This window comes from Aotus nancymaae, unplaced genomic scaffold, assembly GCF_030222135.1.
Source record: "Aotus nancymaae isolate 86718 unplaced genomic scaffold, 86718_ANA_hifiasm-v0.15.2.pri h1tg000062l, whole genome shotgun sequence".
NCBI classification, from domain to species: Eukaryota; Metazoa; Chordata; class Mammalia; order Primates; family Aotidae; genus Aotus; species Aotus nancymaae.
The window spans coordinates 31,567,719-31,591,827 of record NW_026988476.1 but is presented as its reverse complement, the minus strand read 5'-3'; the positions used below and the strand labels follow the sequence as shown (position 1 = coordinate 31,591,827).

General features: G+C 51.3%; 1 protein-coding gene across 1 annotated transcript in view; it reads left to right on the top strand.

Moving 5' to 3' along the window:
- Positions 1-24,109, top strand: part of LOC105710097 (uncharacterized) — a 189,204-nt gene that overhangs the window by 156,694 nt on the left and 8,401 nt on the right. The window contains exons 5-7 of the mRNA XM_064365718.1: positions 12,748-12,914; positions 14,281-14,393; positions 19,864-20,001. Of these exons, the coding sequence (XP_064221788.1) occupies positions 12,748-12,914; positions 14,281-14,366 (253 nt within the window). The 3' untranslated portion in view covers positions 14,367-14,393; positions 19,864-20,001. The remainder of the gene's footprint in view (positions 1-12,747; positions 12,915-14,280; positions 14,394-19,863; positions 20,002-24,109) is intronic.

Sequence of the window (24,109 nt, the reverse complement as noted above, 5' to 3'; positions counted from 1 at the left end):
GATTCCTGAGATCTAGTCATTCTAATTGTTTTTTTTTGAGATTTAAATTTTTTCTCATGATGCAGACTTAAAGAAGGTAGAGGGAAGAAAGAAGAGAAAGAGAAAGAGAAAGGGCCAGGTGTCTGACCCACGCCTGTAATGTCAACACTTTGGGAGACTGAGGCGGGTGAATCATGAGGTCAGGAGTTTGAGTCCAGCAAGGTCAACATGGTAAAAACCCATCTCTATTAAAAATACAAAAGTTAGCTGGATGTAGTGGTGGGCGCCTGTAATCCCAGCTACTCGGGGGGCTGAGGCAGGAGAACCTGAGAGGTGAAGGTTTCAGTCAGCCAAGATTGTGCCACTGCACTCCAGCCTGGGTGACAGAGCAAGACTTCATCTTGGCGGGGGGAAGGAAGAGCTTAAAGGAAGGAGAGAGGGCTTGGGGAAGGAGGAACACAGTCATAAGGACAACAACTTGTGATCTAACTACTCTTCAGCTTCGTTCATCCTTTGGTAATTATTTTTTTGTTTTTGAGATGGAGTCTCTGTCGCCCAGGTTGGAGTGTAGTGGCACTATCTCGGCACACTGCAACTTCTGCCTTTCAGGTTCAAGCCATTCTCCTGCCTCACAAGTAGCTGGGATTACAGGTGCGCACCACCACGCCCAACAAATTGTCATATTTTTAGTAGAGCTGGGACCTCACTATGTTGCCCAGGCTGGTGATGAACTCCTGGAACCAAAGTGCTGGGATTTGCAGGAAGGAGCCACTGTTCCTGGCCAAAATAATTCTTTTTTTAAAAAAATTTTTTGTTAGTTTTAAAAATCATTATTTTAAGAGACAGAGATTCATGCTGTCACCCAGGTTGGAACACAGTGCTGCAATCATAGCTCACTGAAACCTCAGTCTCCTGGGCTCAAGTGATCCTCCTGCCTCAGCCTCTCAAGTAGGTGGGACTACAGGTGTGTACCACCACACCCAGCTGATTGTTTTTTTATTTTTGTTTAAGACAGAGTCTTGCTCTGATGTCCAGGCTGGAGTGCAGTAGCTCGATCTGGGCTCATTGCAACCTACGCCTCCCAGGTTCAAGCAATTTTCTGCCTCAGTCACCCAAGTAGCTGGGATTACAGAAGCCCACCACCACATCCAGCTAAATTTTATATTTTAGTAAAGATGAGGATTCACCATGTTGGCCAGGCTGGTCTTAAACTCCTGACCTCAGGTGATCTGCCCACCTTGGCCTCCCAAAGTGCTGAGATTATAGGCATGAGCCACTGTGCCTGGTCAAAATTTTTAATTATTTTTCTAGAGACTCAGTCTCCCTATGTTACCCAGTCTGGTCTTGAACTCCTGGCCTCAAATAGTCCTCCTGCCTTGGCCTCCCAAAACTCTGGGATCACAGGCAGGAGCCACTGCATGTAGCCTAATTTTTTTTTTTTTGAGATGGAGTCTTGCTCTGTCTCCCAGGCTGGAGTGCAGTGGCATGATCTTGGCTCATGCAACCCCTGTCTCCCGGTTTCAAGGGATTCTCCTGCCTTAGCCTCTAGAGTAGCTGGGATCACAGGCACCTGCCACCGTGCCCAGCTAATTTTTGTATTTTTAGTAGAGATGGGGTTTCGCCATATTGGCCAGGCTGGTCTTGAACTGACCTAGTGATCCGCCCACCTTGGCCTCCCAAAGTGCTGGGATTATAGGTGTGAGCCATGCCTGGCACCTAATTCCTATTCACTGGTCGTGGATGGGAGCTATGGAATCTTTCCCCAGAATACATGCTGGCCCCATCAGAACATCAGGGTTCAGGCTCCTAAGAGATGGTTCCTCTGTTTGTGCTCCACACCTAAATAATCCATCTTAGTCCACTGTTAGGCAACTTCCAGGAGTGACAGTGGCTGTAGTCTAGCTGGAAAAACACTGAAGTAGGAGTCAGTAGACCCCAGGACTCTTTTGACTCAGTCACTGACAACTTAGTGTGGCCTTGGGAAAGAAAGAAGCTGGAGTGACCACACCTGTAATCCCAGTACTTTGGGAGGTCGATGTGGGAGGATTGCTTGAGCCCAGGAGTTTGAGAGCAGCCTGGGCAACATAGCAAGACCCCATCTCTACAAAAAAATTCAAAAAATTTTCCAGGTGTGGCAGTGTCCCCCTGTAGTCCCAGCTACTTGGGAGGCTAAAGTGAGAGGATCACTTGAGTCCCAGAGGTCAAGACTGCAGTGAGCCAACATCATGCCACTGCACTCAAGCTTGGGCTTCAAAGTGAGATGCTGTCTCAGAAAAAAAAAAAAGCTGGAGCTTTTGTTTTCATATTTGTAAAAGGTGAATGATATTATCTCCTTCACAGAGTTACTGTAAGGATGGAAATACAATTATTTCTTTTCCTTCTCCTTTTAGAAATACAAAGAGATAGGCATAGTGGCCAGGTGAGGTGGCTCATGCCTGTAATCCTAGCACTTTGGGAGGCTGAGGCAGGTGGATCACCTGAGGTCAGGAGTTCAAGACCAGCCTGGCCAACATGGTGAAACCCTGACTCCACTAAAACTACAAAAATTAGCCCAGTGTGGTGGCACATGACTACAATCCCAGCTACTCAGGAAGCTGAGGCAGGAGAATTGCTTGAACCCGGGAGGTGGAGGTTGTAGTGAGCCGAGATCTCCCACTACACTCCAGCCTGGGAGACAGAGCAAGCCTCCATCTCAAAAAAAAAAAAAAAAAAAAAAACCAAACAAAACCTGGTATGGTGGCTCACACCTGTAATCCCAGCACTTTGGGAGGCTGAGGTGGGTGGATCACCTGAGGTCAGGAGTTCAAGACCAGCCTGACCAGCATGCAGAAATCCCGTCTCTACTAAAAATATATAATTAGCCAAGCATGGTGGTGCATGCCTGTAATCCCAGCTACTTGGGAGGCTGAGGCAGGAGAATTGCTTCAACCTGGGAAGCGGAGGTTGCAGTGAGCTGAGATTGCACTCCAGCATGGACAACGAGAAGGAAACTCTGTCTCAAAAATAATAATAATAATTAGATAGGCATAGTGCACAAGATAATGTCAGGTGACACATGCACCACCACTTAGTACCACTGTGAGTCCGGACAGATGACGTAGGTCTCTGTGCCTCAGTTTTTCCACCTGTCAGATAGGAATCATATGAGGATGTACTCCTAAGATGATGCTGAAGGCCAAATAATGTTACCCGCTAACGTGCCTAGACCAGCACCTCCTGCATTTTAAATACTCTTTCCTTTTGGCTGTTGTTACTGTTATTATTTTACTAACTGGAGTGATTTCTAGCCTGCAAAAAAAGGATCTGAAGTTTGTGAACAAGACCATTATTCATTACCAAATGATTAACAACCCCACTTTTTCTTTTCTTTTCTTTTTTTTTTTGAGACAGAATCTCATTCCCCCTTCCAGGCTCAAGTGATTCTCCCACTCAGTCTCATGAGTAACTGGGATTACAGGCACCCACAACTAGGCCTGGCTAATTTTTGTATTTTTAGTACAGATGGGGTTTCATCATTTTAGCCAGGCTGGTCTCAAACTGCTGACCTCTGATGATCCGCCAACCTCGGCCTCCCAAAGTGCTGGGATTACAGGCGTGTGCCACCGCCCCCGGCCCATAACCCCAGTTTCTTTTTACCAACTTTGATTACGGAACTTGGCACGACTCCCAGATTCCCATAATGTGAATTGTCCTCCCCAATTATAACTGCCAGTTTGTTTTCATCTAAGAAAAACAAAACAAGACAAACAAAAATTGAAATGCTGGTCATTTCTGTAGACAAAAAGATAAGTATGGCCAGGTGCGGTGGCTGATGCCTGCAATTCCAGCACTTTGAGAGGCTGAGGCGGGCAGATCACCTGAAGCCAGGAGTTCGAGACCAACCTGACCAACATGGTGAATCCCCCTCTCTACTAAAAATACAAAAATGAGCGAGGCGGGGTGGCATGCGCCTGTAGTCCCAGTTACTCAGGAGGCTGAGGCAGGAGAATCACTTAACCCAGGAGGCAGAGGCTGCAGTGAGCAGAGATCATGCCACTGCACTCTAGCCTGGGCAATGAGATCAGAACTCCATCTCAAAAAACAAACAAAAAAAAGTAATGTGACTGCTATTTTCTGGTTGTAATCACAGAGTTCATGTGGAAAAGCTAAGCAATATGAAAAAATACAGTTTTTAAAAATTACCCCAAATTGAAACAGCAAACCTTTTTTTTTTTCTCTTGAGACAGACTAGGTCTTGCTGTTGCCCAGCTGGTGTGCAGTGGCACAATCACAGATGACTGTAGCCTCGACCTCCTGGGCTCGCTCTGTGATCCTGCCTCCCAAGGAGCTGGGACTACGGGTGCACACCCCTACACCCAGCTAATTTTTTAAAAATTGTTTTTGTAGAGATGAAGTCTCACTATGTTGCCCAGGCTGGTCTCGAACTCCTGGTCTCACATGATCCTCCCACCTCAGCCTTCCAAAGTGATGGGATTGCAGGCATGACCTTATTTGGAGACCGGGTCATTACAGAGGTCATCAAGTTAAAATGGGGCATGAAGGTGGGGCCCTGATCCCATATAACTGTTGTCGTTACTAAAAGGGAAATTTGTTGCCATTAAAGAAAAAGAACAAAATATTTTTTTCTTGAGATTGGATCTTGTTCTGTCCAGGCTGGAGTGTAGTGCTGTAACCACAGCTGACTGCAGCCTCAGTCTCCTGGGTTCAAGTGATCCTCCCACCTCAGCCTCCTGAGTAGCTGGGACTACAGGTGTGTTCCACCATGCCCAGCTAATTTTTTGTATTTTATGTAGAGACAGCATCTCACTATGTTCCCCAGGCTGGTCTTGAACTTCTGGGTTCAAGCAATCCTGCCTCAGCCTCCCAAAGTGCTGGAATTATAGGCATGACCCACTGTGCCTGCCCAAAGGGAAACTTGCACACAGAGACAGACATGCATAGAAGGACGATGGCCACTATAAGTCAAGGGGTGCCTGAGTCAGGAGAGAGACTGGGGCAGATTCTTACCGAGAGCCTCCAGAGGGAGACCGGCCTGCAGACACCTGACTTTACACTTCCAGCCTCCCAACTGGGACACAACAATTTTTATTGATTGACTGATTGGTTGATTGATTGATTGATTGAGACAGGGTCTCACTCTGTTGCCCAGGCTGGAGTGCAGTGGCATGATCTCAGCTCACTGCAGCCTCATCCTCCCTGGCTCAAGCAGTCCTCCCACCTCAGCCTCCTGAGTAGCTTGAGAACACATACCTGCAACCATGCCTGGCTAATTTCTTCTTTTTTTTCTTTTCTGAGATGGATTCTTGCTCTGTCCCCCAGTCTGGAGTGCAGTGGTGCAATCTCAGCTCACTGCAACCTCCACCTTCTGGGTTCAAGCAGTTCTTCTGCCTCAGCCTCCTGAGTAGCTAGGATTACAGGTGTGCGCCACCACACCCAGCTAATTTTTGTATTTTTAGTAGAGACAGGGTTTCACCATGTTGGCCACGCTGGTCTCGGACTCTTGACCTCATGATCTGCCTACCTCAGCCTCCCAAAGTGCTAGGATTACAGATGTGAGCCACCACTCTGGGCCTTGTATTTTTTCAGTAGAGACGGAGTTTCATTCTATTGGCCTGGCTGGTCTCGAACTCCTGACCTCAAGAGAGCCTCTGATGCTCCCAAAGTACAGGGATTACAGACATGAGCCATGGCATCTGGCCTGAGACAACAAACTTGTCTTGTTCTAAGCCACTTAGTTTGTGGCACTTTGTTACAGCAACCCCAGCAAAGTTATACCCAAGGAATAAACCATTTCATTGTTAAATGACACAGAAGCTCATGCCCTCGGTCATTCATGAATGTGTAATTAGGTTTTGACCAGGAACAGAGGCTCATGCCTGTAATCCCAGCACTTTGGAAGGCTGAGATGGGAGGATCACTTGAAGCCCAGAGTTTGAGACCAGCCTGGCCAACATGGTGAGACCCCATCTCCACACACACAAAAATATTAGTTGGGCATGGTAGCATGCACCTGTAATCCCAGCTACTCAGGAGGCTGAGGTGGGAGGACTGCTTGAGCCTGGGAGTGAGAGGCTGCAGTGAACTATGATTGTACCACTGCACTGTAGCCTGGACAACACAAGAAGTCCCTATCTATCTCTAAAAAAAAAAAAAAAAAAAAAAGGGTGGGGTTTGATTTTGTGTTTTTGTTGTTACTGTTGTTTTTTGAGATGTTGTCTCATGCTCTGCCCAGGCTGGAATGCAGTGGTTCAATCTCGGCTCACTGCAACCTCCACCTTCTGTGTTGAAGTGATTCTCCCACCTCAGCCTCCCGAGTAGCTGGGATTACAGGTGTGCACCACCACACGCGGCTCATTTTTATATTTTTAGTAGAGATAGGGTTTCACCATCTCTACTAAACTGAGACCAGTTTGGCCAGGCTGGTCTCAAACTCCTGACCTCAGGAGATCCACACACCTCGGCCTCCCAAAGTGCTGAGATTACAGGTGTGGGTCACTGTGCCTGGTTGATTTCATGTTTTGGCTGGGTTGGGTCTGGCAGTTGTGTGGTTAATAAACCCAGTCTACATATTTCCAGGCTACCGGTGGGTCAGGCACACACTGACTGCAACATTGTGGATGTTGATATTGGCTTTGAACATGTACATCCTGGGAAAGGGGATGCCAACTGCTGGGACCCCAGCCCCCCTGCCACCACCCAGCCCACCCGTCCAGTGGCTCTTCCATGTTTGTTACAGCTTTTGAGAGGTTCACTATTCAAAGCAAGATGAAGCAAGGAAAGTACAGGACTGGGGCACAATTTTGTTAAACATGACAAGGAATATGCTTTGGTTCAAGAAAACCCATGGCCAGGCACGGTGGCTCATGCCTGTAATCCCAGCACTTTAGGAGGCTGTGGGCAGAGGATCACTTGAGCCCAAGAGCTTGAGGCCAGCCTGGGCAACATAGTGAGACCCCCCGCCCCAACTCCACCAAAAATGTAAAAGGAAGAAAAAAAGATGTAGCTCAGGCATTACCCACCTCCAGGTGGCCTTCATGATGGTACCATACCCAGGTGGGCTCAGGGGCAGCTTCTGTTCTCCAGGCATCAGAAGCTGCCTCCCTGGGGCAGTGGTCCTGGGTCAGCTCCTGCAGGAGTCCAGGCACAGGATGACGGTGGATGGATCAGGACTGAGGGTCAGAGATGCGGAGAGGCAGACAGCTTTGGGACGCAGTTGGCGAGATCAGTGGGATTTGCTGCCAGGTGACTGTCAGGGTGCAGGGGAGAATTCTGGACCAGCCGTGTCTTCATCTCTCTCTTCCCTCCAATCCCAGGAGATCAAATGAGGCAGAAGGACTTGTGGGTCTGGCTCACCAGCTCCATCCTCGGGAACTCGAGGACCATCAAGTTCCATGGCTGGGAGGGAGCCTTTCTGGACAGAGTCCTGAGGATTCAAGGCCAGGAGCTGGGCACCTTGTGGACCTCCGGCCTCCTTTTCTCTGTGTCACTGGTATCCTTCCAAGCGTCTACATTTCTGGTGATGTTACTCTAGTCTCTATGCCAAGAAGGACTGGGGAAGGAGTGTGGGGGTCGCGGGGGGGGGAAGTAGGTGGAGACTGCCAGATCCTACCACCCTGTCCATCAAAACCCACACATTCTGGATCCTGTCCTCTTGGGGTTCCTGCTGTCTTCTGCGTGAACGAATTAATCACATCATTCTGGTGAAGGTGGCAGCGGCTGGTGAGGTCTGCTGTTCTGAGAGTTCCAGGCTTCTACTGATGTGGGGAGGAGGGTTCAGGTGCAGGCAGGCTGCAGAGGTAGAATCCGGGGTCTGAGTGGCTTCCCTGCTGCCGGCCAGCAGATGTCCACAGCCACCCTGTCACTGACGTGATCCTTGTCCTGCCATTCTGTCATTTATTTCTGATGGCTGTCAGAACACTCTTCCTAAAGCACAGCTTTCAGAAGAATTTAAACATATTGATGCATAGGCCAGGTGGAGTGACTCACACCTGCCATCCCAGCTCTTTGGGAGGCTGAGGTGGCTTGAACCCGGGTGGCGGAGATCACAGTGAGCCGAGACTGTGCCACTTCACTCCAGCCTGGGCGACAAAGCAAGACTTTGTCTCAAAAACAAAACGAAACTAAACAAAAGGACCACAAATGGCACCAACACCTACAGCCCTCCCATGCTGCTCTCCCCAGGAGTCCCCAGGCTCAGCCCTCATGTCTATCACCTTCACAGAGAGGCCTTTCCTGACCACCTTCACCACCACCACAGCACCCCTGCTCGTGCTAATGCACTCTACACCTGCACCTGATATCTCTTTACTTTTTTATTTTTGAAGACAGTCTTGCTCTGTTCCCCAGGCTGGAGTGCAGTGACACAATGTCGGCTCACTGCAACCTCCACCTCCCAAGTTCAGGCAGTCCTCCTACCTCAGCCTCCTGAGTAGCTAGGATTACAGGCAGGTGCCACCATGCCTGGCTCATTTTTTTTTGGTACTTTTAGTAGAGATGGCATTTCACCACATTGGCCCAGCTGGTCTTGAACTCCTAACCTCAAGGGAGCCATCCACCTTAGCCTCCCAAAGTGCTGGGATTATAGGCATGAGCCACCATACCTGGCCATTACCTGTATCTTGTGTGACCTCCTGTCTCATCCTGTGACTTAGAATGCCTAACCGTCTGGGAATGCAGCCCAGTAGGTCTCAGCCTCATTTTACCCAGCCCCTATTCAAGATGGAGTTGCTCTGGTTCACACATCTGTGACAGGCAGGGTTGTGTTCCAATAAAACTTTATTTACAACAAAAGGTGTAGGCTGTAGTTTGCCAACCTGTTTCGCATCAGCCAGGACATCTACCTCTTCCCAAAGTTTTGCTCTAGGCAACCTCCCCAGGCCCCCTCTCCCCTGCCTGCCCCACCCCCTGATTGGTTCTCTGTATTTTCTCTGTGGGTTCCTTGGTGCACGTGTAATTAGCTGGAGTAACTGCGTTAGTCATCAAAGCTGCTCCTTCAAGAGGGTCTGAGTTCCTCCCACCACAGGGACATGGATGGCACTGATAACCCCAGGGTGTGTGGGAGCCAGTGCCAGGTTGCTCTGGGCTGGCTGTCTCTCTGCACAGGGCAGCCCAGCATCTCTTTGGTGGCATTCCAGGTCTTCATGGACATTCACAATGGCAGCTCAGGCTTTGAGCATTCTGGATGCAACCTGATGGGACCCACATCTTTCAACTACTCTGTGAGCTACTGTTACCATGATGGGCACCAGGAGCTCTCTGGCCAGACCCAGCACAACAGTGAGGCCTTGTTGTGGACTGGATTCCCAGGCAAGGCCTCCCTGCTCGCAGAGCTGCAGATACATGGTAAGGCACTCAGCGCACAGCCCCGGGACTGGGAAGCTGGCTTCTTCCATGCCTGGGCCAGCCAGCAGCCTCAGGTCTGGACCCAGATGGCACCCCATCAAGCCCAGTGTGGTCCTGGGCTCTGGGACAACCAGGACAGCCTTGCCCATGAATGGCCTCACTCCCAAGGCAGGTGGATTAGTTTCCTAGGACTTCTGCAACCAAGTCCCACACAGCAAATGGCTTAAAATACAGAAATCTTAGCTGGTGTGCACAGGAATCTTAGCCAGATGTGGTGGCACGTGTGTGTGGTCCCAGCTACACAGGAGGCTGAGGCAGGAAAATTGCTTGAGCCAGAAGGTCGAGGCTGCAGTGAGCTATGATTGCAACACTGTGCTCCAGCCTGGGTGACAGAGTGAGACCCTGTCTCAAAATAAAACAATCCACAGTGGATTGAACACCCATCTGTCTTGAATGTGACATTATTTTTACTTAATTCCATCTGTAAAGACCATTTATTTACTTACTTACTTTCTTATTTATTTATTTATTTATTTAAGACAGAATCTCACTCTTCACCCGGGCTGGAGTGCGGTGGTGTGATCTTGGCTCACTGAAACCTCTGCCTCCCATGTGCAAGTGATTCTCCTGCCTGAGTTTCCTGAGCAGCTGGGATTACAGGCGTGCACCACCATGCCTGGCTAATTTTTGTATTTTTAGAGAGACAAGGTTTCACCATGTTGGTCGGACTGGCCTCAAACTCCTGACCTTGTGATCCACCTACCTCGGCCTTCCAAAGTGCTGGGGTGAGAGTTGTGAGCCACTGCGCCCAGCCAAGACCCTATTTTTAAATAAGATCATATTCATAGGACAGAGGGTGAGGGGAGCGGGACTTCATTATCTCTTTTTGGGGTCCGTGGTTCAGCCCATAATGGGGGGAAAATAAAAGCAATAAGAGGAGCCAGCACTGGCTGGGCACTTACTACCTACACGCCAGGCAAGCTGTGTACACACGAGAGCTCAGTACAGTACGGCTGTCCCATCACACAGGGAACGCCACAGCTCTTAGAGGGGCCTGCAAGCCGGCAGAACCCGCACCCTTCCCCCATCTGACCTCGTCCCCTGGCCCCCAGCCCCACCTGTTCCACTCCTTTCAATTCTTTAACACACCAGGCTTGCTGCTGCCCCAGGACCTTGACACGGGCTGATCCTGCCACCTGGAATGCCTCTCTCCCACAGGCCTGCCTGTCTCCCTCACCTCCCTCAGGTGTTTCCCCAATGGCATCTCAGGGGGGCCTCTTTTCCACCTCCCCATCTCCTCCCACCCTCTCCCCAGCTCTGTCATTTGAACACACCATGTAGCATACAAATACCTTTGTTTCTCATTTTCTCTACATTAGAATCACCAGAATGTGTGCTCCATGAGGGCAGGGATGATTTTTGTCTGCTTTGCCGCAGGGGCACATAGTAGGTGTTGAATGTGCATGAATGAACATATGAAGTAGGGTTAGGAATGCCATTCCCATTCTGCAGATGAGGAATGGAGGCTCAGAGAGGTTAATTCACCTGGCCCAGGCCACACAGCTGGTAATGATGGAGCAAGGATTGAACCCAGAGCTACCCTCTGACCCCCATATAGATTACTGAGACTTGGCTCTTGACCATTCGGGACCCCTGGGTTTCCTTAGTCCCCTAGGCATCTTCTGTTGGCCTCAAACTTTTTTATTTTGGGGACTTGGTGCAATGGCTCATGCCTGTAATTCTAGCACTTTGGGAGGCTGAGGCATGTGGATCATTTGAGGTCAGGAGTTCAAGACTAGCCTGGCCAACAAGGTGAAACTCTGTCTCTACAAAAAAACATTAGCTGGGCATGGTGGTGCATGCCTGTAGTCCCAGCTACTCAGGAGGCTGAGACATGAGAACCACTTGAACCTGGGAGGTGGAGGTTGCAGCGAGCCAAGATTGTACCCCTGAACTCCAGCTTGGGTGACAGAGTGAGACTCCATCTCAAAAAAATAACAACAAAAAACCAACAAAAACTTTATTTTTGGCCCTCAGCCTCCTGAGGGGTGAATGGAGGACTGGATCACATGAGGAAATTGTCCCTAGTCTGAGCTGACATCAGAATTTGTTGGGGACAAATGATGGAGTGATGGGAGGTCATTCTGGATGAACACTTTCACGCTGCTGTAGTTCCTGGCCCAGGATGCCTGGTGTGGCTGCCTCCAGCCAGGAGTGACCTCTTCCTCCTCCCATTGCTGTCCACAGTCTGCTGTCCCCCCTCTTGGGGACACTTTCTGCCTGTTGTTAACATTCTTGGTATCTCTGACAGCCAGGTGCTCCCGGGCGTGGGAATTGTGTCCCCTCCCTCCTCTTGTCCTGCACGTAGTAGATACACGTGGTTGAATGTGGAGTAAGGAAGGAAGGAAGCGTTTCCCAGGCCTCCTGCATGCCCCACAGGTGGTCCTCTCCCAAGTGTTACCCCATTTACTCTGGACGCTGTCCCTTGAAGAGGGTAGGCCGTGCCCACCTTATAGATAAGGAAGTCAAGGCTCAGAGCTGCGGGGCTTATCCACCCTGCTGGCCAGATGGGAGGTGCTGGAGCCTGGCTGAGTGTTACTTGGGCCTGAGCCATGAGCTGCACCCCACAGGAACCTGGCATCTGACATAGAGTAGGCGCCATCTGTTTGCTCTGGGGCTCCTGGACCCGATGGGTTTCTATGTGTAGCAGAGGGAATTTAAGTCAAAGAAGAAACTCCTGTTGTGAGCCAGACTCTCCTATTCTGTGGGGGGCGATGGGAGGGATGGGACCTTCCAGCCAGGGCCAGGTGGCTGCAGGTGGGTATCAGGCCACAGTGGCCATTTATCAAGAGCAGACCTCATGCTGATTCCTCTGCAGGCTGCTCAGAGAATCCCCAGGAATCCCTACAGAAAAGCAGCCTCCCTCAGTCATTCGGAAAGTACTCACTAACCCCCTGTTGTGTGTCAGGAGCTGTCCTAAGAGAAACCCTACCCCCGGGGGGCTGGCACTCTCATGGGGTGGCAGTAGGGGAGCAGAAACCTAGTAAGTAAGTGAGTGAGGTCATTTCAGGTTGTTCTGGGAACCCCACTCCAGGGAGATGGATGGAGGATGCCTGGCAGCAAAGGACTGGGAGGGACCTCAGATGGGTAGTCGGGGGAGGCTTCCTGTAGGAGGTGTCATTTCAACAACTTCATTAAAGGAGAAGCCACCGAGGCCTAGATCCTCAGGGACAAATGATGACAGATGATATCAAGGAGGCCCAAAAGGGGTTGACCCCACCCAGCCCCCCATGGGAGCCTTTCCCTTTCCTGCTGGCGTTGTGTTTGAGGGCCACAGGCATGGCCCCTCCCGAAGTCTGGTGTGTTCCTGGGCTGGGAAAGGAGGTGAACCTGTCTTTAGTAGCCCATGCCATTTTCTGTCTCTAGAGTCCCAGACCCGGGCCAACGTGGCCCTCCGTGGCAGGGATGGTGGGGTCAGTGTGGACCTGGCAGCCCTGGTGGCTTGACCACCGTACGGCCTACTGCAGATGGTGGCCAATGCCAGCCACACAGTGCGTGCTCTTCAGAGGCTAGGCCTGCCCTTCTCCAGCCAGGTAAGGAGTGGATGGGGAGGACCTCCCTCCAAATTCTGTCCCCTCTGACCAATTCCTGGGGTGCAGAGGACCTGCTGTGTGCAGGGCAGGTGGGGAGGGCCAGGCCTTGGGTTTCCCCAGCACTTTACAGTTGACAAAGGCTTCATTTATAATCGCTGTAACCAGGTCTGCTGAGCAGTCTCTGCCTTCCCAATCGCAGGGCTGGTGTGGATGGGCACCCTGGATTAGCGTCTGGCTTCTGACCTGTCTTTCTGCCCTGCAGTCTTGGGTCAGAATCAAAGCCCCTGCTTGTCCAGTGCCCACCCCGTGCCAGCCCTCTTTGAAGGGTTCATGGGCGTTTGTTAGTTTCATCCTCCCAATGCCCCAGAGAGAGGCAGGATGGCCCCTTCCTTACCAAGCTTTTTCCAGTGTTTAGATCCCACCTCTGCTGCTTGCCAGCTGTGTAGCCATGGGCAAACTCCTTCGCCTCTCCACGCCCTCATCTCTTAATCTGCAAAATGGGGATGATGATACTACCTATAACGGGGAGGTTGTGAGGATTGAGTGAGTTAATCTCACGACTGCCTGAGTAGATGCTCAAGAAGCACTTGTGACAAAGATGAAAAAGGTGATGCTGATGGTGTGACAGTGACCATTATCATCATCATCACCATCGTCTCTGGGTCACAGGTTAGAGTGTGGGTGACTTGCCCAAGGTCACCTAGCAAGCAAGCAGCAAAATAGGGCCTCAGACTTGGCACCCAGGTCCTTCCTCATGGGGCCCTCCTGCCTCAGTGGAGGAACTCACATGGGGCCATGCCGTGGCCACTGTCACTTGGCATGAACTCATCCTGCCTGGCTGGCCCTCCTTCTCCAAGAGCCACAGAGTGTGTTCCAGAGCAGACTCCAATGCTTCTTTCACATACACACTCCTGTTTCAGATTACCCAGCAACCCCTACCCCAGTCCACTCTGCGGTGGGAGCAGCGGGTGGCTCTTGGGGGCTCAGAGGGCCAGGATGTCACCCCTCCTGCAAAGGATCTTGGCTCTGTATCCCACAACTGGGTGGACTGGATACCCCATGCCCCTGACTTATCTACACTCTATCTTGGACTTGAGGCCAGGTGATGGGGAGCCCCCCGGGGAGCATGTTCTCGGCTGATGTCTGTGCTGCAGCTGTCCTTTGAGTGGGCATTGCCATCCTGAGCTGCAACAGGGGCTGACCCCTTGCATCCTCAGCACCCATGAGAGTGTTGGATGAGCCAGGCCTGTGGGGCTTGGGGACAAGGATGTGCTGGGCTGTAGAGCTTGGCTGGGGTCCCCACCTGGCCTGTGAGGGTCCTCAGGCTGTCTATACCCACACACCTCACAGTCTGCTCCCTCCTCAGCTCGTGTTCCTAGGACTCTGGGCAGCAGAAGAGATGAGCTCCTCGCTGCTGCTGACCTGCGATTCTCAGGCCAGCTTGGTCATTGACGTCCATGGCCAGAACCAGGCAGTCAGGTGAGGCCCCCACCTACCAGGAGGAGAGGAGCCGGGGGGAGGAACCATTGGCTGGGCGCCTACTGTGCACCGATGCTGGACACAGCACCTCTCAATCCTCCGCTCAGCCCCGCTGCAGCAATGTGGGCAGGGAGACTCAGAGAGGGCAAGTGACTTTCCCAAGGTCACCTAGCTATAAAAATCCCTCAACCTCTCCAGGCAGAGCACTGATGAGTTCTTGGTCTCAGAAACTAAGTGCATTCCAGGCTCTAGACACTTACTAGTGATTATTACTGCCCTTAGGGCTGGGGGCCTGGTGAGGTGCTTGGTGTTCTCACGCGTGCGCTACATCAGGCACCACCAGCCAGTTTCCAGTGCTCAGATCTTAGCAGCTAGGGATGGGGTGAGTAAGCCACTTGTCGAAGGGGTAAACCAGTGGTTCTCACTTAGAGGTGACTCCCTCACCATCCCCAGGGACTTTCGACATGTCTGGGGAGTTTCTGGTTGCTACACTGGGGAGGAGGACGCTATGAAGGTCAGTGTACAGTGGCCACGGACGCTGCTAAGCATCGTACAGTGAGCAGGACACAGCCACGACTGTGAGGCCATGAGCCAAGACATCAGCTGTGCCAAGGCTGAGACCCTGGGGTGGAGAAGAACCCAACAGGAGGGTGCAGCGCCCTGGGGTTACACAGGCCTGGCACAGTGGCTCATACCTGTAACCCCAGTGCTTTGGGAGGTCGAGGTGGGAGGATTGCTTAAGCCCAGGAGCTCCAGCAGCATAGTGAGACCAGTCTGGGCAACATAGTGAGACCCCCATCTCTACAAAAAGTCTTAAAAATTAGCCAGGTGTGGTGATGCATGTTGTAGTCCCAGCTGCTTGGGAGGCTGAGGCAGGAGGATCACTTGAGCCTGAGAGGTAGAGGCTGCAGTGAGCAGAGATCATACCACTGTACTCCAGCCTGGGTGACAGAGAAAGACCCTGTCTCTAGGAAAAAGAAAAAGAAAAGGAAACATGGAGATGATTCCCACCCTGGCCTGAAGGACTGAGGGGAGGGAGCTATGTGAGGAGGAGCCCTGGGAGGTGGCCAGGGGGTCACAATCCTGCAGTCCAGACCCTGCTGGGGCTCCATGGGACCAACCCAAGAAAGCTCATGGATGGGCTCATGGCAGGCTCGCAGCCCAGAGCCATGCTTAACCCTTGATACCAATGGGGAAACTGAGGCTCAGAGAGGGGCAACTGAGATGCTTGCCCGTGGTGCCAGAGCTAGGTAGAGGCCAAGCTAGGATTCAAACCCAGGTCACCTGGCTTGAGTCCAGCCCTAACAGGACACCGTATGGCCCTTGGGCCTCAGGGTGTGGGAATAGCCCTGCATTGGGCCACTGATGTAATCTTGGCTCTCTGACCCTCTCTTGGGGAAGTTGACTTGGTCTCAACCTGGCCCTGGGGGCACTGGACAAGGCAGCGTCTTGCCAGCTTCAAGCCCTCTCTTTCCTTCCTTCTAGCAAAGAGCTGCTGTTCTCAGGCCAGCATCGCCTCCCCTCCCTCCTGGGCTGCTGCCCCAGCTCAGCGTCAGTCTCAGCTAAAGTAACTGTGCCCCAGCCGCCTGGCTCCTAACTGGTTCCAGATGGTCGCCAGGGCGGGAGGAGGCCAGGCCCCTCTGGGGCATGTTAATGCATGTGCATCTGTCCGCCAGCCTGCAGCAGGCCCACGTGGGCCACACTCGGAAACCTCTGGCTCCACCTTTCCCAAACATATCCAGGTTTACGTTCCTGGGCCGGCCCACAGCCAGGCCCATGAGCCCTTTGGGAGACGGGGGAAGCCTTCTCACCCAGTGCCTGGCACCTGGCGTTGCCTCACCCAGCCTGGCGCACTTGTAGAGGCTGGAGCTGATGACGCAGCCGTTTGAGCTGAACCAGTGTCACCCCCGTTTCTGCTCTGCAGGAAGGACTGGGGGGTCCTGGGAGTGGACAGAAGGGCCCATTAGACTTAGGCCAGGTTCCTCTGTCCCGCTGAGCTGTCGTCCGTGTCCAAATCTGGAGCTCCCTGGAGGGCATGCCTAGTGCCCGGCACAGGGCCCAGTGCATAGTAGGTGCTCGGTAAAAAACAGGGCGTGAATGGGTGAGTGCATGCGCGAATGGTCACATCTGCCAACTGGTCATTTCATTTTCCGGCCAGCCACCGTGTTTTGCTAGGCACCTTCGTAGTCCTGGCCCAGGCCGAATTTCTTTACAGAGCACGTGCTATGTGCTGGGGTTCTCTGCCGAATTTACACATGATTTTGGAGTTCCCTACACTTCGCTACAACCGCACAATCATTCAGGGAACTTCTTTCTTTCATTAGTATTTATTTGTTTTTTGAGACAGAGTCTCGCTTTGTCACCCAGGCTGGAGTGCAGTGGCATGATTTCAGCTCACTGCAACCTCCGCCTCCTGGGTTCAAATGATTCTCCCACCCCAGCCTCCTGAATAGCTGGGATTACAGGCACGCACCACCACACCTGACTTTTTGTTTTGTTTTGTTTTGTTTTTGTAGAGATGGGGTTTCACCATCTTACCCAGCTGGTTGCAAACTCCTGACCTCAAATGATCCACCACCTCGGCCTCCCAAAGTGTTGGGATTACAGGTGTGAGTTACCATGCCCGGCCTTAATTTTTATTTTTAAAATTTATTTTTGAGACAGGGTCTTGCTCTGTCACCTAGGCTGGAGTGTAGTGACATGATCATAGTTCACTGCAGCCTCAAGCTCTGGGGTGCAAGTGATCCTCCCGCTGCAGCCTCCAGGGTAGCTGAGACTACAGGTGGTATCACCACACCTGGCTCCATTCAGGGAGCTGCTTAGTTTTTCCCCAAGTTTTGTTCTGAGTCATTTGAACCTATATAAAAGTTACTGTGGGACAGTGAACATTGATCAATAGTTAATATCTTTCCATATTTCTCATCTATGTTACATAAATTTGTATTATCATATATACATTTGTTTTCTGTATCATTAAGAATTAATATAGAGATGTTTCTGAAGATGTCACCTTTTTACTCTGAAATACTTCAACTCTTTCCTGTAACAAGGATATTTTCTGATTTAACACAATAATTACAGCATTCAGGAAACTGAACATTGAAGTAATACCTTCATTTAATGTACAGCCCATATAAGATTTCCCAGCTTTCCCAATAACGTTCTTTCAAAAAACTGTTTTATTTTGTTTTAAATATGGGATGCAGGCCAAGATCGCACAGTGTGCATAATTGCCATGTCTTTTTAATTTTCTTAATCTAGAACAGAGGTCTACAAACTTTTACTGTAAAGTGAAATGTAGAGGTCGCAGGCCTTATGATCGCTGTTACCGCTACTCAGAATTGTCATTGTAATGCAAAAGCAGCTCTAGACGACATGTAAGTGAATAGGCATGGCTGCGTTACAATAAAACTTTATTTATAAAATCAGGTTGTGGGCCACATTTGACCCAAAAGCCAGCTCCTGATCTAGAACATTCTCCTTCCACACCCTACCTTTCCTTAACCAATGTTTTATTTATTTATTTTTATTTTTTAACTTTTTTCGATACAGAGTTTCTCTCTGTTACCCAGGCAGGAGTGCAGTGATGCAATCTCGACTCACTGCAACCTCCGCCCACTGGGTTCAAACAATTCTACTGCCTCAGCCTCTTGAGTAGCTGGGATTACAGGCATGCACTACCACACCTGGTTAAATTTTGCATTTTTAGTAGAGATGGGGTTTTGCCATGGTGGCCAGGCTTGGTCTCAAACTCTTGACCTCAAGTGATCCACCCACCTTGGGCTCCCAAAGTACTGGGATTACAGGCATGAGCCACTGTGCCCAGCACCACCCCAACATTTTATTATACAATTTTTCAGACACTAATAAATGGAAGTAATTTCACAGTGAACACCTACATACCTAGATTTTCCTGTTTACATTTTATTTTGCGTAATCACATAGCTCTCCATCCATCTTAGTTTTGGATATGTTTCAAAGTAAGTTGCAGATATCAATATAATTTCTCCTATACGTTTTATTATCATTAACCACCTTTAAAAAAATCCCAACTGGATGCAGTGGCTCACACTTGTAATCCCAACACTTTGGGAGGCCGAGATGGGAGATCTGTTTGACTTCAGGAGTTCAAGACCAGCCTGGGCAACCTAGGGAGACCCTGTCTCTACAAAAAATGAAAAAATTAGCCAGGCATCGCAGTGCCTACTTGTAGTCTCAGCTACCCGGGAGGCTGAGGTATGGGAGAATTGCTTGATCCCAGGAGGTTGAGGCTACAGTGAGCTGTGTTCACACCACTGCACACTCCAGCCTGGAGGATGGACCAGACCCTGTCCTTGTCTCAAAAAAAAAAAAAAAAAAAATCCTGCATTGACAATTTTGAAGTGTCCAGGAAGTTATTTTGCAAAACATTCTCCTAATGTGGATTTGTCAGATCGTTTGCTGAAGACAAGATTCAGGTTGAACATTTTTGACAGGGATATCACTAATGTAATGACACATCTTTGGTGAGCTCATTAAAAGTACCAGTTCTTGGCCAGATGTGGTGGCTCGAGCCTGTAATCCCAGCACTTTGGGAGGCTGAGGTGGGCAGAGCAACTGAGGTCAGGAGTTCGAGGCTAGCCTGGCCAACATGGCGAAACCCCTGTCTCTACTAAAAATACCAAAATTAGCCGGGCATGGTGGCACACGTTTGTAATCTTAGCTATTCAAGAGGCTGAGGTGGGAGAATCACTTGAACCTGGGAGGTGGAGTTTGCATTGAGCCGAGATCGTGCCACTGCTCTCCAGCCTGGGTGACAGCGAGAATCCATCTCAAAAAAAAAAAAAAAAAACCAGCTCTTGAACCTCTTCTCAGAGACTCCATTTTTGTAGGTTTTAAGTGGGAGCCCAGAATATATTTTTAGTAAGTTTCCCCTAGCGAATCTGCTGTTCAGCCAACCTGGAAGTTAGCACATTATTTCATATAATGTTGACAGCAACCCATAATAAAATACATATCCTTATCTCTGTGTTTTGAATTAGAAGACTGAGGCTCAGGTGGTTAAGGAACTAGCTGGAGATTACTCACCTCTCCGTGGTGGATCCACACTTGGAGCTCTGTGTGTTTGATGCTGACACAAGCCCAAGCATTGTCCTTTCTGCTAGACTGCCCCCTGCTGTTTGCAACAGTACTGCAACTAGAGTTCTTGCCTGCTAGTGCCAGGCTGGTAGATATTTTCAAGTCAGTGTTATGGCGGGGGGGCCTGAGAAGATAGTTGCTATGGCCACATTTGATGGCCTAAACTGAGGCTTGAAACCCTTACTTCACCGAAGTTCCTCCAGCCCAGGAAGCTGTGGGTCTCTTGGGCCTGGGGCTTCCGGAGGCAGAGCTCACGGCTTAAAGCCAGCATCTGCTTAAATGTTCCATCAGAGCCCTGATGAGATCTATTGTGTGTGTGTGTGTGTATTTGTTTTTTTTTTTCCTGATTCAGCTACACTACTCCAACGGTGAGGTTCAGAGCACATTTGCCTTGGGCATGGAGGAGCATCATTTTCACATCAACACCCATCTGGTAGCTGCTAAGGCCAGTCTCACCAACTTCATGAAGCTGGAACATTCCTTCCTGCAGGTGTGTGGATGAAGCTTAGGCCAAGGGCATGCTGGGGTGGGGGTGGGGGTCTCCAGGGACAGCCCTTGGAGAAAAAAGAAGTTGTCCTAATGTCCTGGTTCCTGGGAGGAAGGGCAGGCAAGGCTGTGAAATGGACAAATTTCGCTGGAGTAGATTATCAGCTGGTGTCTTTATCCATCCCTTTTTCCTTTTGCATGATTTATGGAACATCTACTAGGTGCCAGGCACTATTTCAGAAGGTAGGTGTGACCTAAAATGGAACTGATCAATCCTTCCTCTCATCAATTGTGTACTGTAGTGGGGGAGATTAACTACCCAAAATGATACAAATAGATAGTAGTAAGATATGGAGAAGATGTACTGAAGTGACTGAGTGAACAGGGAGTGTATTTAGATTAGGTGGCCAGGGAAGGCTCCACTGAGGAGGTGGTGCTTGAGCCTTGGATGATAAGTGCAGCCATTTGAAAATCTACCAGAAGGCCGGGCGTGGTGGTTCATGCCTGTAATCCCAGCACTTTGGGAGGCTGAGGTGGGAGGATCACGAGATCAAGAGATCGAGACCACCCTTACCAACATGATGAAACCGTCTCTATTAAAAATACAAAAATTAACCAGGTGTGGTGGCACACACCTGTAGTCCCAGCTATTCAGGAGGCTGAGGCAGGAGATTCACTTGAACCAGGGAGGCGGAGGTTGCCGTGAGCCGAGATTGCACCACTGCACTCCAGCCTGGGCATGACAGCAAGACTCCATCTCAAAAAAAAAAGAAAGAGTAAACTTCCTACCCCACCCCAGCTGTCCCCCCGCAGTGCCCTCAAGTGACCCTCAGACTATGGTACCTACCAGTAGGGACAGCGACTCTCTCTGAGCCTTTGCACAGGCTGTTCCATCACCACGTGCAGAGACAGAGTGCAGACCCCAGCCTCGGGGCATGGCTTGCCAGGTGGCCTGATGGAATCCTCCCAGCGTCACATTTGCCACTTGTGTGCCCTGGAAGGCAGAGGAAATGAGCAGGTCCTCAACAGGCCAAGGCAGTGTGCATGTGTGTGTATGCCTGTGTGTATGTGTGTGCATGCCTGTATGGGCGCATGTGTGCCTGTGTATGTATGTACACCTGTATGTGCACGTGTGCATGTGTGTCTGCCTGTGCATTTGTGTATGTGTGTGCATGCCTGTATGTGCATGTGTGCTTTCATGTGTGTGTGCATGCTTGTATGTGCACATATGTATGCCTGTGTATGTGTGCATGCCTGTATATGCGCCTGTGTGCATGCCTGTATGCACGTGTGTGCATGTATGTGTGCATTTGTATGCCTGTGTGTGCATGCCTTATGTGAGCACGTGTGTGTGCATGCATGTGTGTATGCCTGTGTGCATGGGTGTGTGTATATATGCACATGCATACATGTGTGTTTGTGCATTTGTGCCACCCTTGGTGAGCCTCACAGCTTGCAGCCCCACACTGTGGTCATGATGTTGCACATGGTGGGTCAGCGTGTGGCAGGGAAGAGGCTTCCAGACCTGCATGTGGTCAGCCTCCCCAGAACCAGTGACTGGGTGATGCCCTGAGAACCAGCCAGTGCCAGTGTCTCTGGGCACAGCTCCCTGCAGCCCATCTGAACAGGTAGGTGCCCTCTGTACAGAGCTCAGAGCTCACCACAGCACAAAGGGCTCCCAGGCAGCCTCCTGCTGTAGGGGTCTGGGAAAGCAGGACTGTGCAGGGGCCTCAGGAGGTGGGGTCAACTGATGCAGGAGGTCAGGGCAGCTTGACTCACCTGGGGGACGAAGGAAGAAGACCCAGGGTGTGCAGACTGTTGTGAGGACTCAGCTATGGGGTGCCACCTGTCATACCCCGAGATGGAAGGAGAGCATAGGACTGGGCGGCATGGGGGCGTGGGGAATCTGAAAGGGTGCAGGTCACCCATGCATGTGAGGCCCCCAAGAGCGATGCAGGTTGTTGGGGGTTGGGGCTGCTCCCATTAGATCTTGATTCAAGATGGTAAAAAACTGCTCCAAAACTCAGCAGCATAAAGCAAGCATTGGTCCTTGCTCACAAGGCTGTGGGTTACCTGGGCAGCTTTTCTGGTCTTCCACATGTTCAAGGTCTGTAGGGTGAGCAGGCGGCTCTGCTGGCCTTGGCTGGGCTCTCTGACCTGCTTGGGGGCTGGCTGTCAGCTTGGCTCGGACATCCTGAGCTGAAACCAGGCTCCCTCCAACCCCAGGTGGCACCAGCCCAAAGGCAAGCAGGGCTGGTTCTCATGTGGCTGGGAAGGGGTTCAAGGGAGGAAGTGTGGCAAGGCCCCTTAAGGCCTGGGCTTAGAACTGGCGCTCGCTCGGTCACTTCACCGAATTCTATTAGAACATCATGAGACCAGCCCAGGTCCGAGGGCTGGGGAGGCAGATGTCACCTCCTGGAGAAGCCTTGAAGTCTCATTGTAATGGGGATTCCCACAGGGACAGTGCAGGGTGTCAAGTGGTAATGGTGACAAAGTGAGCGTATAGCTTCCAAATTTTGTGAAAATTATCTGGGTGTGGCTCCGAGTGGCCACCTGCCTGAGCTGGCAGCGGCGGCCGCCGAGAGTCCTCTGAACCACCCTGGGGCTGGAGCTGCTGACCTGAGCTCACATGGCCTACCCTTTGTGTGTGTCCTCCCCCACCCAGTGGAGCTCACCCACCCGCTGCCCCTCCCCCTGCCTCGACACTGCAGCCTCCACCTGTCCTCAGAGCATTTGGGAGGCAGCCACCGGGATGGCCTGGTTGTCGGCTGGGATGGCAGGAACCAGGTAGGTGTCAGGGCTGAAGGTCACCCTGGGGCAGAGCTGAACTCCACCCTGCAGGCTGAGCAGGGTCCTTGGGGCCCTCCCCTGCTCGAGGTGTCTTAACCTGGGGCTGAGAAGTCTGCACCATGTCCCAGTCTCATTAGAAGGGCAGCGGGAGACCTGGGTCCCCGCAACACCTTGACAGGCACGGCAGTGACGGTGGCTGACAGGCCCTGAATGCTTATCCCATGATAGGTGCTGTGGGTCAACCCACACCTCAGCCTCCAGTCTGCTCAGTGCCATTAATAGCCCCGTGTTCAGATGACGAAATTGAAGGACTTAGAGTTGCTGTGACCTGCCCAGAGCCACAGAGCTAGGGGAGACAGTGGAAGAGGAGGGCGACCTCCAGTTTCATCTCTCTCATGTGTTCACTCCATCCGCTCCTCTCCAAGCCTCGATGTCCTCCTCTGAGAAATGGGCTGAGCTCTCCCAGGACCTTGCACAGTTCTGGGTTTGTGCTCGATGCCATCTGTCCTTGCAACCTTGACCTTGATGGAGAAGGTGGTCTGTGCGGGTGGGAAAGAGGTGCAGCCTGTCTGGGTAAGGCCCCTGGCTGAGTCTGTCCCCCTCCCCAGGTGCTGGTCTCCTCCTCCCTATGGCTGGGGAAGAGTGAGCTGGCTGCCCGCCTGGCCCTGGCTCGCCCATTCAATATCTCCTGGCGGCAAGCTGAGGCAAGTGGCCTCGCTGAGAGCAGGGGTGGCAGGCAGAGCTGGCAGGTGAGTGAGGACGTCCCAGGTGCCCTTGGCGGGGGCAGGAGCCAGGAGCTACGTGGCTGAGCCTGGGGGGCCGGGCACCTCAGGTAGGAGAAGGAGACCGTGTTCATCAGTGACAAGGACTTCTCCAGAATCACAGCTCCCTGAAGCCTGGGATCTCCAGGGTCCTTCATTCAGTTGTTCCCTTATCAATACCTCATTAAGCAACTACTGTATACCATGCAGTGTTTGCGGACAGCTCACATTTTAACGTGGGAAACAGGTCCAGGCATCTCCAATTCATCATTTATAGTTGCCTGTTTAGTGGTAGCTTTGGGGACTGAGTGAGCAGCTGGGTGCCCCGTCCGGCTGGGTGGCCTCTGGCGTCTCCCATCGCCTCTCTGAACCTTCGGTTTTTCCATCCGTGAAAGGGAGGACAATGGGCCAGTTGTGAGCAGGCAAAAGACGCTCTCCAGAATTCAAGCCAAGGAATGAATTTAGAAATCAGAAGGTGCGGTAAGCACCATAAAGCAGTAAAGATGGGCTGGGCGCAGTGGCTCATGCCTGTAATCCGATGACTTTGGGAGGTCGAGGCAG